The sequence below is a fragment of the Ascaphus truei genome, chromosome 2 (genome assembly GCF_040206685.1).
Source record: "Ascaphus truei isolate aAscTru1 chromosome 2, aAscTru1.hap1, whole genome shotgun sequence".
NCBI classification, from domain to species: Eukaryota; Metazoa; Chordata; class Amphibia; order Anura; family Ascaphidae; genus Ascaphus; species Ascaphus truei.
Genome location: NC_134484.1, coordinates 185,364,605 through 185,380,567, shown reverse-complemented (window position 1 = coordinate 185,380,567; position 15,963 = coordinate 185,364,605). Strand labels below are relative to the sequence as shown.

Sequence of the window (15,963 nt, the reverse complement as noted above, 5' to 3'; positions counted from 1 at the left end):
CGGTACAAAGCCTAAAAGACATTTTCCGGCTCATTTAAATGGTCACATATATTTAGAGTTTGCGTGGACTACTTTTGTGTTCTTTGCATAAGATCACCCTTTATTTTAATAATAAGTAGTGCCATCTATCAGGCTATTTGCCATCACTAACGTGGTAAACTACAATGTAAGATTCTATATACTACAAGTATAAAATGTAACTGCACTCAGATATGAAAACGGCTTCACCGACATTTATTCCATAGTCACCGCAGACCTAAGTACGGAACTTCTGAATTCTGCCTTGGTAGACAATTAACAGTGATTTGCACAACACATTCTGGGCACTGCAGGTATGATAACATACTGGCTCTTCAGTCTTCGGAAATAGTTCAGCAAGAAGAAAACCCTCTAATAACCCTTCAAAGAGATTTCAATAGATACAGCTAATGATTTCGCCCCCCGCTGGAGTGCAGAAAAGAGCAGCAGCGATGCATGTCTTTTGTAATGGTTGGACTCTTCATGAGTTATGGGCATATGTCTGAAAACAAAGTTACAATTCTGGGGCAAAAACATCTTCACTATGTATCAAATAAAAATCCTATTGAAGTCAATACGATATATTGTTTAATTCCTCTGGTGCCGTTTTTTGTTTTTACCCCGGATGTGCATCACTGTTGCATTAATGCATTGCCCCCTCAGTATTCTACCCATAAGTATGACATCTACTGTAGAAGTTATTTTTCAGTAAAGAGACACGAAGCTAAGCTTTCTTCTGAACATTACAACAATGGTTCCGTCTTCTGTTGGAACAGTTTTCAGAACTCCCCATGTCCATCTGGTCTTTAATGCAACTTCTACTTGGAGCATTCCTTCTACCTCCTAGGGCTCTTAAAATATCAGAACAGAGAATATCTTAACGTCATGTTGAATGAGTTGCTGACTAATGATATCTCACTAATGTTAGAAATACCTTTTTAGTAGAACAAAAAGACACTGGGTAGAGGGTGCTCCAGGAAATTCCTTGAAATGTACCCGAGTGTTCATAGATAACCCTTGTTGGTTAATAACAGAAGAGAGAACCAGAACTCAGCACCAAGTCAGTGATATAAAAATAAACATGATTATTGCAAAACCACAGTCGCATAATGTCACAACAATCAATGCTGGGAGATAATAAAAAAAGGACAGCCCAACGCGTTTCTCCTTCAGCGAACACACACAACAATCAATATTTCATCATTCCTTTAACAGCAAAGGCATTTTCTGAATGGATCTGAAAAACGCCATGAGTCCCTTTTACTTATATACCCTTAATTTAAACCAAGTGATGGGCATCAGCCAATCCTGGAATCGTGCCTAAAAATCTTGGCAATACACGAAATGTAATACAAATGGTAAAAAAATATATATAGTACTTAAAGGAGGTTATTACAAAACACTCCACTAAAAAAAATTATTTTAATTTGGAAATTGTCGATCAACATATGTAGTTTATGAAGTTAATTGCAAGTGTGGTATGAAATATATAGGACGTACTATACACTGCTTTAGACAACAAATTTATGAGCACATACATGCAGTCGATAAGAAAATATGATCCTCTGCTGCAGCAGCAATGTAGTGAATAAACACACAGGGAATAAAACAACCTATTTATTATTTACAATGATTGAACTAGTGAAGATGGGCCCCAGGGGGGGAAATAGATTAAAAAGACGGGAATATATAGGGAAGCTTAGTGGACAACAGTCTTGGATACATTGAAACGATGAGGTCTGAATAGTGAAAAAAATTGACAACGTATTTTTTGAGTGGAGTGTTATTGCTAATGGCTTCCTATTATGTATTGTATATATTTATGGATAATTTGTACATTTGTATTAAGTTTTTGTATTGTGTTGCAAAGTTTTTTTTTAAGCCCCTTTCAGGATTGGCTGATGCTTATTACATGGATATATAAAGAAGTAAAGGGACTTTGGGGTACATCCACAGAGTTGTGTTAAATCTGTGCTAATAAGATAAGGTTACCTAAATACGTAACGTCCGTTCGTTTTCCTCAGGGTATTCATAAAGCTAAATATATGCAAAAACAACACCTGTTAGTGATCTCATTAGTACAGGCTTAACGCCATGTTAAGTTAGCACTGCCTCGCGCTAACTTCAAATAACATGGCGTTAAGCCTGTCTTACCCAAAGGTGGCATTACTACCATAAAAACCCTGAATAAGTGTTTAATGGAAGTAAACAAAATAAATGGGGACAACGGGAGAGGAAAAGAACCCTGTAAGTAATATGATCATTAAATCAAACCTAACTGTGGTCTTACACTTATCCAGACCCTGTAAAAGAGCTAACGTAACATGAAATCACTGTATTAACTATAACGGAGCTCTGGGGATATGCGTTGTTACAGGGAATTCCTCTTTTGCATCTCATTAGCACTAACATCTGTTATAGTAACGCAAGGGCTTGTTATGGCTGAAAACACCACTTAACACTGCGTCGTTACTGCGTTTTGAAGACACCCGTTAGCACTTAATGAGACGTTGATTGAATTGAAGGTCTTAAGTCACTAACGAAGCACTATGGATCTACCCCATGGTATTTTGCATAGCCCTTGAGAAAGCCCAATGCGTTTCTTCCTCTGGGCTATTTCGTTTTTTGTTCTCTCCCAGCATTCATTGTGGGATTATGCAATTGGTTTGCGACTAATAAAGAAAAGTTGATTTTTATATCCCTGATTAGGTGCTGAGTTCTTTTGGTTATCTTTAATTCCCACCTTTAGTACCTCCATCTGGAGGTAAGGTCTCATAAGCTGTTACTTTACAAACTAATTACTGTATATTGCCATATTTTTATTGATGGGTCAAATCATTACTTTCTTCAGACTCCATGTTCCACAGCCTCAAAGCCCATTCTTGGGATCCCGTTGTCACATAGGAGGAGATTCACTAAGCTCCGATATGAGGTACAGGAGCTCAATCCTGTGTTAACAGCTATTCAAGCCAATAGATCGAGCTCCTATTCCCCTTAGCATAGCTTTGTGAATTCCAGCTTAATGGCTGCCTTTTCTGAGAGCTGTTTTGTAAACCCACTAAAGATGGTTAAAGTGATAAGGCGCTGGAAAGTGGTTTACATGGTAAAGAATAAGATGATAATTTTGCTTTAGCGAGACTCACTATTGATGCAAAACATGTCTTTATCCGGTATGTTCTAGAACAGAACATCAGTGTTCGTCAAACTAATGTGAAAGGCCGAAACTGTATTGGTATCAAAGGGCACACAGAACAACTAGGTTTAGCCATATCAAAAAACATTGCAGTAGTATTATGATGCACTTTGCTTTATAACATATTTAACATGCACATTATTAATCTCGCTCATCTTTGGCCAAGCAAGCAATGCCTTTTAGTATTCTCATGAAACGCCAGTGAGCAAATAACAGGCAGAATGGGAAGTAGGTATCGCCAATTTATTTCCCATACTGTACAAACCATTTGAAATTGGAAGTAGAAAAGAAGCATTTTTCAAATGTAGTCTTAGCAGACTCCTGCATGCAGAATGTCTCTATGGAGATAAGGCCCATTCATCTCAGTGCTTAAAGGTAACACAGTTGAGTGCAGTACATGGCACTTCTGACATCATGATCTCTTTTCCATTACAAACACTAGAATAGCGAGAGGCCAGATCTATATCTATATATCTAGATCTCTACTTGCATTAAGTATTTATTGGAATCTTCACCACTTAGAGATGATTTGGTGCCCACTTCTCTTGATATTCTAAATGTATATCTAAATTAAGATAATGCAGCTTCCACATTCATTGACAAACATAACATATTATTATTTTACTTTATAATACAGAGAGAATATCATGTTAAGGTTCACCATTCTGTTGTCTTGACAAGTGCGTTACTTTTATGTATTTATTTTTTTTAGCTCTGGCTTGCATGGTGGGGACATCATCTCGAAAGCAGGACACTGCTATACCGACATGAGACAAGTGCCAACCGTTGTTATTGAATGTGAAGATGATAAGGAAAACGTACCTCATGAGGCAAGCTATGAAGACTCTTCATGCCTCTACTCCAGGGATGAAGAGGAGGATGACGAGGAAGATGAGGATGAAGATGATGATGATGATGATGGATCACTATACACAAGTAGGTTTATGTGCCTCTATTTTTGGACTTTTAGAATTGATTCTTAATAGAGGGTTATGTTCCAAACATGCAAATGAAACTTTGTATCACCATAGCTCCCTATATTCAGAAGCTATAACTCTGGTTGATGCGTCTGTGTCTACTCTTGACTACTATTTGTATGCCTATTATATAATGTTTCCCTCCAAAGCCTTCTGTTTCTCCTGTGTAGATAACATGCTTATGTGCATGATTTACAAACAAGTACGACCTTGACCTCTCCTTTAAGACTTTGTTTTCTTGTTTTCATAGGTTCTCTGGCATTTAAGGTCATCAGGAAGGATACTTTGGCAATCAAGTTAAGCAACAGACCCTCTAAGCGAGAGCTTGAAGAAAAAAACATCCTCCCCGTACAGACAGATGAGGAAAGGCTTGAAATGAGGCATCAGATTGGGACCAAGCTTACAAGGTAAGCATAATCTTTAGAATATGTAGAGATGCAGCGAGATCGTTTGTCGCGTAGTCGGCACGGAATCCGGCAATGGCACGGTACTGGCACCCGCCTGCTCGCGGAATCCCCAAAACAAGACTAATGGCCCATCAGGAGTAACACAGCGGGGGTCCCTGCTTCTGAATGGGACCCGCTGCATGAAGCCTACCGGTCTGCATCAGTCTGTAAGAGACGCCTGCACACACCTTACAGGCGATCGCTCGGCTTTTATTTTAATAACATAGTATTGAAGCAGGGGGTCTCCGAAGCTGAACCGCATTCATTTCAGCCCTGGGCACCCCCTGCTTCACGAGTTACAAGCCCCGGTATGGGGTGCCGGTATCTCGGCCTTGTTTAAATGTCCCAGTTGCGTGACGCTGGAGAATTAAACATGCAGGGAGATACCGGCACCCCATACCGGGGCCTTGAACTCGGGAAGCAAGGGGTTCCCGGGGATGAAATTAATGCGTTAAGCTCTGGAGACCCCCGCTTAAAAAATATGTTAAAATAAAAGCTGCACGATGGAGGTGTGCAGGGAGAGTGACTGATTCTCTTTACTCCCACTGTGCGTCTCTTACAGACTGATGCAGCCCTGTTAGGATTCACACAGCGAGAGTCCCATTCAGAAGCAGGGACCCCCGCTGTGTTAATCCTGGTGGGCCATTCCCCCTGCCAAGCACTGTGCCGCGAACGCTCGACTTTTGGTTTGCGGTTCTAAGCACGTGTTGCAGCAGGTTAGAGATACAAGTTGCTGCATCTGTATGTATATTTTTATTTATATAATGTCAACAATCTACTCTGCATAGATTGGTTAGTGCTACAGGAGCAATGGTCACAAGTCCAAGCTATTGGAAAAACTTCATATAAAAGGTACAGTATGTTTTCAGACTTTGGGCCTCATGCTATAAACAGCGATAAGCCCCTTATCGCCAGCTTATCGCCAAAAAAAGCCTACAGCGATTCACTAAACCCTGATAAGCCAGCGATAAGAGAAAAAATTGCCGGGGTTTTTTGCAGAGAAAAAAAAAAACGCCAAACGCGCAGCGATAAGCCACATATCGCCAGTTTCTCAAACACGCTCAATTCTAGTTGCCCCGATAAGCTTATCGAGGCTGATCGCCGCTCTAGAATTGAGATTTCCTCTCCAAATCGTCCCGCCAGAAAAAGTTGTCAAGAAGGCGGTGAGAAGCTGCCGATAAGTGGCGAGACGGCACTTAGAAAATAAAATGCATGTTTCCTGCATTGCACTGATGCTGGGAGACTCTGGAGCTGATATCGATTAATATCACCACCGGAGGCCCCCCGGCATGAATCAGATGCATGAAAAATACATTTACAGGCAACTTAATTACGTTAGCGGCTAACAGCTAAGGCAATGAAGGTGTTAACCACCAGCACCATGCTTATTGTGGGTAGCAGGGGTGGGTGAAGGTGGTATTTGGCCCTTGTTGGGTGTTTAGGCCTTGCGGGGGGAGAGCAGGTGGACTAAACCCCTTCATTACCTTAGCCGTTAATACCGCTAAAGTAATGAAGGGGTTAACCATTATATTTAATTTAGCCAAACCATTATATTTAATAGTCAAGGACTCCATTTACACAGGCTCAGTACCACAAGATTGGCGTAAAGCAGATGTGGTGCCTATATTTAAAAAGGAAGCTAGATCACAACCGGGAAATTACAGACCTGTAAGCCTGACTTCAATAGTGGGGAAACTACTTGAAGGTTTAATACGGGATAATATTCAGGAATACCTCATGGAAAACAAAATTATTACTAATAGTCAGCATGGATTTATGAAGGATAGATCATGCAAAACTAACCTTATTTGTTTCTTTGAGGAGGTAAGTAGGAATTTAGACCAGGGTAATGCAGTTGATGTGGTCTACTTAGATTTTGCAAAGGCTTTTGATACGGTTTCACACAAGAGGTTGGTGTACAAAATAAAGAAAATTGTACTCAGTAATAATATATGCGCCTGGATTGAAAACTGGTTAAAGGACAGACAACAGAGGGTTGTCATAAATGGAACTTTTTCAGGTTGGGCTAAAGTCGTGAGTGGAGTACCTCAGGGATCGGTACTGGGACCCCTGCTTTTTAACTTGTTTATTAATGACCTTGAGGTTGGGATCGAGAGCAAAGTCTCCATCTATGCTGATGATACTAAATTGTGTAAGGTGATATAATCATAGCAGGATGTAATTTCTCTTCAGAAGGACTTGGAGAGACTGGAAACGTGGGCAGGTAAATGGCAGATGAGGTTTAATACAGATAAATGTAAGGTTATGCATTTGGGATGCAAGAATAAAAAGGCGACTTACAAATTAAATGGGGATAAATTCAGGGAATCCTTGATGGAGAAGGATTTAGGAGTGCTTGTAGACAGCAGGCTTAGCAATAGTGCCCAAAGTCATGCAGTAGCTGCAAAGGCAAACAAGATCTTCTCTTGCATCAAACGGACAATGGATGGAAGGGAAGTAAACATAATTATGCCCCTTTACAAAGCATTAGTAAGACCACACCTTGAATATGGAGTACAATTTTGGGCACCAATCCTAAGAAAATACATTATGGAACTAGAGAAAGTGCAGAGAAGAGCCACCAAATTAATAAAGGGGATGAATAATCTAACTTATCAGGAGAGGCTAGCTAAATTAGATTTATTTACATTAGAAAAGAGGCGTCTAAGAGGGGATATGATAACTATATACAAATGTATTCGAGGACAATACAAGGAGCTTTCAAAATAACTATTCATCCCACGGGCAGTACAAAGGACTCGGGGCCATCCCTTAAGGTTGGAGGAAAGGAGATTTCACCAGCAACAAAGGAAAGGGTTCTTTACAGTACGGGCAGTTAAAATGTGGAATTCATTACCCATGGAGACTGTGATGGCAGATACAATAGATTTGTTCAAAAAAAGGTTGGACATCTTTTTAGATGGGAAAGGTATTCAGGGATATACCAAATAAGTATACATGGGAAGGATGTTGATCCAAGGATTAATCCGATTGCCAATTCTTGGAGTCAGGAAGGAATTTATTTTTTCCCTTATGAGATATCATTGGATGATATGACACTGGGGTTTTTTGTTATCCTTCCTCTGGATCAATAAGTAAGTATAGATATAGGATAAAGTATCTGTTGTCTAAATTTAGTATAGGTTGAACTTGATGGACCTACATCTTTTTTCAACCTCATCTACTATGTAACTATATATATATGTATGTAAACCCTCCCGCTACACACCCGGTAGGCCTAAACACCCATCCTTGGGGCTACTACCCCCTTCACCCACCACCGCTACCCACAATAAACAAAAATACACACAACAGACCTCTTTCCCCCCTCCTAGGCCAACACTAACCATTACAATATGTAATAAACACCAATACACAACCCACCCACCCCTTGTGCCCCCACATAAAACCATAATTTATTTTTTTATACACAGGATTAATACCAGGGGCCGGCGGGGGTTCACAGGTGGTCGCACGGGCATCCGGGGGTCCCCTGGTGGTCCCCGATGGCCTGCGGTACCATTCGTGTTGTAAAACAAAATAAAGATGGGAATAAGGTTTTAGGTGAGAAAGAGCAGTAAGGTGAAAGTGGTGGAAAGGAGATACTTAATAGCAGAGCACAGGAGATGAGCAGCGGTATAGCAAGAAATAAAAGCTAAGATGTAGAAAGGGGAAAACAAGTTTAGAGCCTGGAAAGTGATGAGAACTTTGTAGGTGATACAGAATTTGATGGGAAACCAGGAATGAGCAATTTAAGGAGGAGATGAGCACACTGTTCTGGGAGACGGTGAAATGATTCTAGCTGTAGAACTTTGGATAGACTGTAAGGGAGAAAGTTGTAAGGCATGTTATTAGTAGGTTACAATAATCAAAATGGTAGAGAATGAGCGCATACATTAGAGTTTTATCATTACAGTGACAGAGAAAAGGGCAGATTTTAACATTGTTACGGAGGAGGAAGAGACATGTTTTAACTCCAGAATGGAGAAAGAGGGAGACGTCAAATGTCACAGCTAGCCAATCTGGTTCCACTTACTGTGACGGAGAAATTAGATATTGCACCAGTTTAAGGAGGAAATATGAAGAGCTCAGTCATGGACTTTTCAAGTTTGAGGCGGCAGGGCCCCATCCAGTAGAATACAGTTAACAATCAGACACTTGTGATTGGATATAGGTGTAATGTTAGGGATGGATCGATATATCTCGAGTATCTGCATACAGGTGATACCTGAAGCCAAAGGAGTTGATAAGGTCACCAAGTGATCATATGTACAGAGAAAAGGAGATGTCCCAGAACAAAGCTCTAAGGTACCAACCAAGGAAGAAGACCTGTTGGCAAACGAGAGAAAAAGAGCAGGGGTAGATGTATGAAGAGAACCAGAATAGTGCTCATTTACAAATACAGAGAGTGTGCAATTTGAAGGAGAAGAGTGGTCAAAAGTATCAAAAGCTGCAGAAAGATCAAGCGGTATAGACAGGGAGAAATGACCTCGGGATTTAGCTTCACGGAAATCATTGTCTGCTTTGTAAGGGTAATCAGTTGAATAAGATGCATGGAAATGTAGGTTACAGGGGGTCGAGGAGGGCATGAGAATCCAGAACATTTAGCATGTGGAAGAAGACTGGACATTTTAAGCCGTTTGTAAGCAAAAGGCAGGAGGTAGACAAGGCAGTAGTTGGTAGGGGAAGGGTGTTGAGAATAGACGTGACAACTGCATGCTTGAACGATGAGAGGAATCTAACATTTACACAGGAATGTGAGATTCCCTCCAGAAGCATTCAGAGGAGCAAGTGCAAGAGATGCATGTTTGTAAATGTTTCCAAAGCTGCAGGTTGGAGGGACAGGTGTGACGGAGCAGAGAAGGGGTGTATAGCTTTAGTGAGGAAGATATGATTCGGTTCTAAGCTTTGACAAAATTGTCAGGTTCAGAAGAAGAGAGGTTAGAGGTCAGGGTAGATGCTAGAGCAAAGAGGTTAGTAGAGTGCTTGTCTCCTACCTGTTTCCCTTGCTTTTCTTGAGGACTGTGAGAAGAGTAAGTGGTGGAGAATGAGACTGTTTTCAGGGAGGAAGGGGGAGATAGAGAAATCAGAAACTAACAATTTTTAGTAAAGACTGGATCTAGAAGTGGCCATCCTTGTGGGTTCTGGAGTTTGTTCATTAGTGAAGGTCAGAGAGAGATGCCATGAGACTGAGGGATCATCAGTGTGATGGCTGATGTCCCCCCAGGGGGAGAGTCACAGGACAGAAAGATGGAAAGCCAGGATTCAAAGTCTGAGAGGAAATATCAATAATGTGTCTTGCCTTTAACAGAAATTGCTTTCAAATCCCTGGTAATAATTGAAGTAGAAGATTTAGTACCCATTCTTATTTGATCCAGAATGACCTCTGCAAAATGATTTTGTCTTTTATAAGATGCAACAATCTACGTACAGTATTAATATTAAAAAAACTGACAGCACCACTCATAAGTATCAAGAATAATTATGGTGGCAGAGGACAAAAGGGAATCCCCAGTTCCATATGTCACAAAGTAACAAAAGGCGTCCTCGGTACTCAATAATTGGGAATGATATAACAGAGGGACGGAAAGTCCCAAAATATACAATACCAAATGTCAAAGCCAACTTTAATTACCACAGACAAATATACAAATCACACTGGATTCTACTAAAACAGACCCAAAAAAATACGAAATGGTTATTTAAAGTTTGACAACAGCGGAAAAAATAAGCAAAAAGAAAAATACTTATCCACAAAGTAGGTAGCCAGGAGGACAAAATAGTAGCGCTAGAAAAGTATATACTGTATGTGCAAAAATGCAAACCCAGGGAACGGTGTGCAGCCTCCCTTTACTTTTTGTTTCCCGGTTTTGCATTGAGTGCTGAGGACGCCTTTTGTTTGTCTACGTATTAAGCTTCCAGTTCTATTTAACCACTAATATTCTCTCTTCTCTCAAGCAGTAATTACAGTACAAGTCCACATTGTATCAGGAGTCTCTTAGGTGCTCTCCTTACAGTTCCCTTTAATGGTTTCTGTTGCGTCAAAAAATGTCCATAAAAAATGAAAATAACCCTTCACACACAAATACATAAAAAATACAAAAATATGTTCTTCGGTGCTTAAAGGTTTTGTTATTGCTTCTGCATATGCAATAGCAATACCCGAGGAAGAGATTGTTGGTAGATTTAGAAATATTGCATCAGCCCTGTGATCACCTAGTTCTATTTGTTATAAGTGCCTGTGATATTGATTGTTTGTGTTCCAAACCTTTTTTGTTTCCTTTGTGGACTTAATTTAGCAGCAGTGGAGGGTATCACATACTTCTCTGCTTCTGATACAATGCAATAGTAATTACAAGTAGGCCCACAGGCTGTGCGTTTGAGCGAAGATCTGTGTGTTGAGTCAGGGCTGTGTTTACTACATGTAATCACAATCTTAAATTCTTTCTTACACTTCATGTAATAACACACACTTTTTTTTTTTTTAATGTCCATCAGACATTTTCAGCGCTGAAGAGATTAATAAATAAGGTCATCATTGATATGAATACTTTATAATTTATTATGCAAATTGACACTTAACAAGTCTTTGCACAGCCCCGTTATGTCATCTCTACACCTTGTGTTCTAATTCTCTGCTGGAACAGATCTGCAAAGTTGCTAAAGATATACTGTCGCAGTGATACTTGTGAAAGTCAGGAAGTTAAATGCAAGCAAAGGAAATGATGCAAGGTAATCTTCACAGCCTAGTTTATGTACTTGGATGGGTCACAGCCAAAGTGACTCAAGAAAATGACCCTTTTGCTATACTGTATTTTTATTTTTTTTAAATGTGTTGTAATAACTGTCACAATTCTGCTTAATGTTTCCCTGACTGTAAGAAGCACTGGCCACAGGTTTCATACATACTGTAGCAGTACAAATATCACAGAACATTAATAACTGTTTGTTATATTGGCTTATATTAAACTCGGTGCCGAATATGGTCCAAAAGCTTGTGATCTTTCTTCGCAGACGACTGAGCCAAAGGCCAACAGCAGAAGAATTGGAGCAGCGGAATATCCTTAAACGTAAGTTATTGGGAATGTACTTTTACACTATGTTTGATAGTCGTGTGGAGGGGATACTAGCTATGCCTTGACACCTGTGATATCTATTTGCTTAGATGTTACTTTAGGTGCAGAAGTTAGGGGTCATTTCAATGTAAAGTGTCAATAGAAGCTTGGTTTGACATCTAGCTCCAGTTCCTGCTTGCTTTTTGCATCAAATGTTAGAGAGATTCCTACATGTGACACAAATTGTTAGTCACAAAAGTTTACAGAAAAACTACCAGCGCAAAGAACATGTTCCAATAATAAAAGATTTAGAATACCAATAAGATAAAGAAAGCAGAAATACGTGCCATCTAGAAGATACACTTGAGAATGCTAAGCAACTGGATATTTCATTTGAACACCATGATCCCTACGGGGTTAAATGAAGATCTTGAGATTATTTCACTTCTATAACCATATCTATATGTGTGTTTAAAACTGGCTCCTTTGTAACAGAAATAATTTGGTCTTTAACCATTTTCTCAAGTTCAAATAGGACTAACCTTATTGGCCTTAATGTATCTACATATCTCTATATGATTCTAATGTTGCTTTTTGGCATTTCAGACTTTCGTGGGTACACTAAAACTTGCTATGATAATTTTAGTAATGTGTAGCTACAATTTTGAGCTAATTGTATAAATCTGTGGTCAACCTAAAACATTTTTTTTGATGGGTGTGATGTTGCATGTTCACTCCAAATGAATCACAGCTGATGTTTAAATTGTTATATGGGTCTACCAATGGGATGTGAGTTGTTCTAATTGAATCTCAACTTCAGGCCCATTTCTAGTTGCTTTTGGGTTTAAATAGCACACTGTTCCATAATCAATCACTCCCTGATGAAGTATCTTTTGTGATACGAAACGCGTTGGATAGGAAATAGATTGTGTGCTTTTTTATCCATTTTTATTCGATATTCATATTTTGCTATTAGTAATGAACTGCCATTGATGCTCCTTTTTGGTGCTATTTTGCACTAAACCACTTAGAAGATGAGGTGGAGCGGTGCAATATTCTATGCTTGCAGTCCCAGTGTGAGTTTGTGAACTTTCCACTGTGAAACCACGTGACCGCTAAAAACATCATACCGGGAGCGGGCGCTTTTCCTAACCGGTGCCAATCGAGAGCGGACAACCGGGAGCATTCATTATCCGGTATCAAGTGGAACCAGACGTGGAGTGGACACTTACTCAGGCAAGCTGACCTAACAACCTACTGCGGAGATGTGAGCTGCCTGCACTGACGAGCCGACAGCGGGTGCCTTCCCTATCAGCATTGCCTCTATTGTGGACTACTACAGTGTTGCCCCTCTAACGGCTACACTTACAGCATATAAGGAGTCTCTGGTAATCTTGTATCGTTCTAATTTTAACCTTATTGCTTAGCATTCTCAAGTGTTTCTTCTATATGGCACTTATTTCTGCTTTCTTCATCTTATTGCTATTATAAATCTTTTATTATTGGAACATGTTCTTTGCGCTGGTAGTTTTTCTTTAGTCTTTGCCCTTTGATGTCTTGAGCCACCTTTTTATTCGTTCTAACTACCCAGGGTACTCAGCTGTGGTAGATAAACTTAGTTGGTTTCGAGCGCACCAAACTCCTTTTCCAATCACAAAAGTTTACGCAACATGATAGATTTTTTTATTTTTACAAATATAAACCGTATAAAAGTCATACTGTACATAGACAGAGTTTGATCTCACAATCTCATTACACACTGTGCAGTATGTAACTTCTCCCTTATTCCTTTTACTGACAATCCCTAAATCACAAGGCAAGTGCAAAAACTGCAGCAAAGACTTTGATACATTGACGAAAAGAGACAAAGAATGAACGATGCAATTGACATTTTTTACAAATTAGTTTTGATATGTCATCCGCTAGATGTATTATATTTTTAGAAACCTTGGAGCCACAAGCATTTTTTGTTCAACCATGTTAATAAGGTGATGAGCATTCACTTTACTTTCCAGAGTTCCCAAAGACCCACAGAACATATACACGATTATATAATCATACATGTCAACAGAGCTGGTAAGATTAAGCAGAAGAAGGGGCCAGATGAAGAGGTACAGGGCCAAAAGCGGTACTGTCTTCTGCCATTATACATGGTCCGGCCCTGGAATACACCTTGCAGCTCATTGACTTCAATTACTTAATTGGACTTAAAGGTGTCTTCCAGCACTGAATGGTGTCTTGTGGCAGAAGACTGCTTTGAGAATATGACCCTGTTCCTCTTCATCGTCAATACAAATGACACTAGATATACATCTCATTATAATATTAAGCTGATTTATCTCCTATGCACCTTCCCCAAAACGCTCAGACACAAATGTAGAAAAATAGGACCAACGCGTTGATTGATACAAAGTGATGCAGAGTCAAAATGTTGTAATTTTCATCTGTTTTTGGAGACATAACCAATTTACTCCACTTAATTCATAAGGCCCTAAAGCTAAACTGTGTTAACTTCCTTAAGATTTTCTTAGTGGAAGAAAGTATCTCTGGAAATCCCCGCTGAATCGGATAGAGAAACATAGCAGATATGATCAGATGAGGCTTTAATGCTTGATGTTGCTTTGAGGGAGAGCAATAAATAGTGAGGATGAGTTGGAAGAGGAAGTAGTTGACTATTATAACACAGGACAAAAGGAAATAAATGAGTGATAATAGTAATAGGCCATGTTTCACATACTGTAATAGGCGCTATGTATCCAGGCAATTTTGGGGCAAAAAACAAGAAAAAAAGCGCAAAACGCAAATAGTGAAGTATGTCAAAATCAATGTTTTAGTAAAAAATGGTGAGTATTCTTCGTACATCAGAAATATAGGAAATATAAGAAATTGTTCTAGAAATATAGAACATTCGCATTTACGTGTATCAATACACGAAATTACCACACAGCAATCGTCAGGGTGGGGTTGTCACTATTTGCGTTTTGCGCTGTTTTTCTTGTTTTTTATCTCTAGTTCGTGGGAGTGCCAAGCCACTCTTTAATTATAGCAGCATACGCCAACACCAACGGTTTTGTATGGTTTATATACATTTTTCACTTCCACAGTAGGGTTGTGCCTTATATAATCACATATTGTTTAAATTAACACGAATATATAAGGATTATATGTTTCACTACTTGACATTGTCTTTTACACGATTGAGTTGTTTTTTGGGTTGCGCACTTATTTTTTGTATAATTTTGGGGCAAAACTGGTCACCTTTCTGCGCATGTGCAGAAGCATTGCTGGTATTACACACACACACACAACCCCCGCCCCACCCGGCCAGGGCTGCACGAGTAGGCCCAGCCCCTCTGGAGCACAGTACCGCTGCATCTCCCTGGGGTCTCCTGGCCGGGGTGCGAGATGGAAACAGGGCCACGGTCCCTGCCCTAAGGAGTCTGTGCTGATGACCAGTGTTCTGGTATGCCCACATACACACAGATGTGCACACAAACATTAGATGTGCACACAAACACATATATATATATATATATATACACACACACACACACACACACACACACACACACACACACACACACACACACACACACACACACACACACACACACACACACACACACACACACACACACACATATATATATATATATATATGCAAATATAGCTGTATGCTCATCTGCATGTCTTAGGCAGGTCTGCCTAAGACATGCAGATGAGCATACAGCTATATTTGCATATTTGCTTTCCTGTGGAGGGTTTTTGTCACTTTTTTTACTCACCATAACTTAACTCAGTATTATATATATATATATATATATATATATATATATATATATATATATATATATATATAGGCAGTGGTTGACAAATCACCAAAAAATCTACTCGCCACACAAAAAAATCTACTCGCCACCTAGTACCAAACGTGTGCTGCTTGGGCCAATATTTACTCGCCCGGGGGTTAAATCCACTCGCCCGGGGCGAGCAAATGTATAGGTTTGTCGAACACTGTATATAGGTATCTGTACAGTGTTAACCGAGCTTATTAATCAAAAATGAATAGACGATACCGTTCTGTGATTAACGAAATGCTTTTATTTGTACGAGCTTTCGAGATACACTGATCTCTTCTTCCGGCGAAGGTACATTGAATAAAGCTAGCAAGGGTTTAACTTAACGTTAATGTTAGCAAGGTAGCAAGGGTTTAAGATAACTTAATGTTATCTGTGACTGAAGCCTAACACCCCCCTGTTTAGTATGCGATTTAT

At 39.7% G+C, this 15,963-nt stretch overlaps 1 protein-coding gene across 9 annotated transcripts in view; it reads left to right on the top strand.

Annotated features, from left to right (window-relative positions):
- PHACTR1 (phosphatase and actin regulator 1) overlaps positions 1–15,963 on the top strand; it is a 442,415-nt gene that overhangs the window by 411,597 nt on the left and 14,855 nt on the right. For all 9 annotated transcript variants that reach the window (XR_012799116.1, XM_075585688.1, XM_075585691.1 and 6 more), the window contains 3 exons: positions 3,924–4,147; positions 4,439–4,595; positions 11,649–11,704. Coding sequence is in view for 8 of the 9 variants with exons in the window: in XM_075585688.1 (XP_075441803.1) it covers positions 3,924–4,147; positions 4,439–4,595; positions 11,649–11,704 (437 nt within the window). In the remaining variant the exon portion in view is untranslated. The remainder of the gene's footprint in view (positions 1–3,923; positions 4,148–4,438; positions 4,596–11,648; positions 11,705–15,963) is intronic.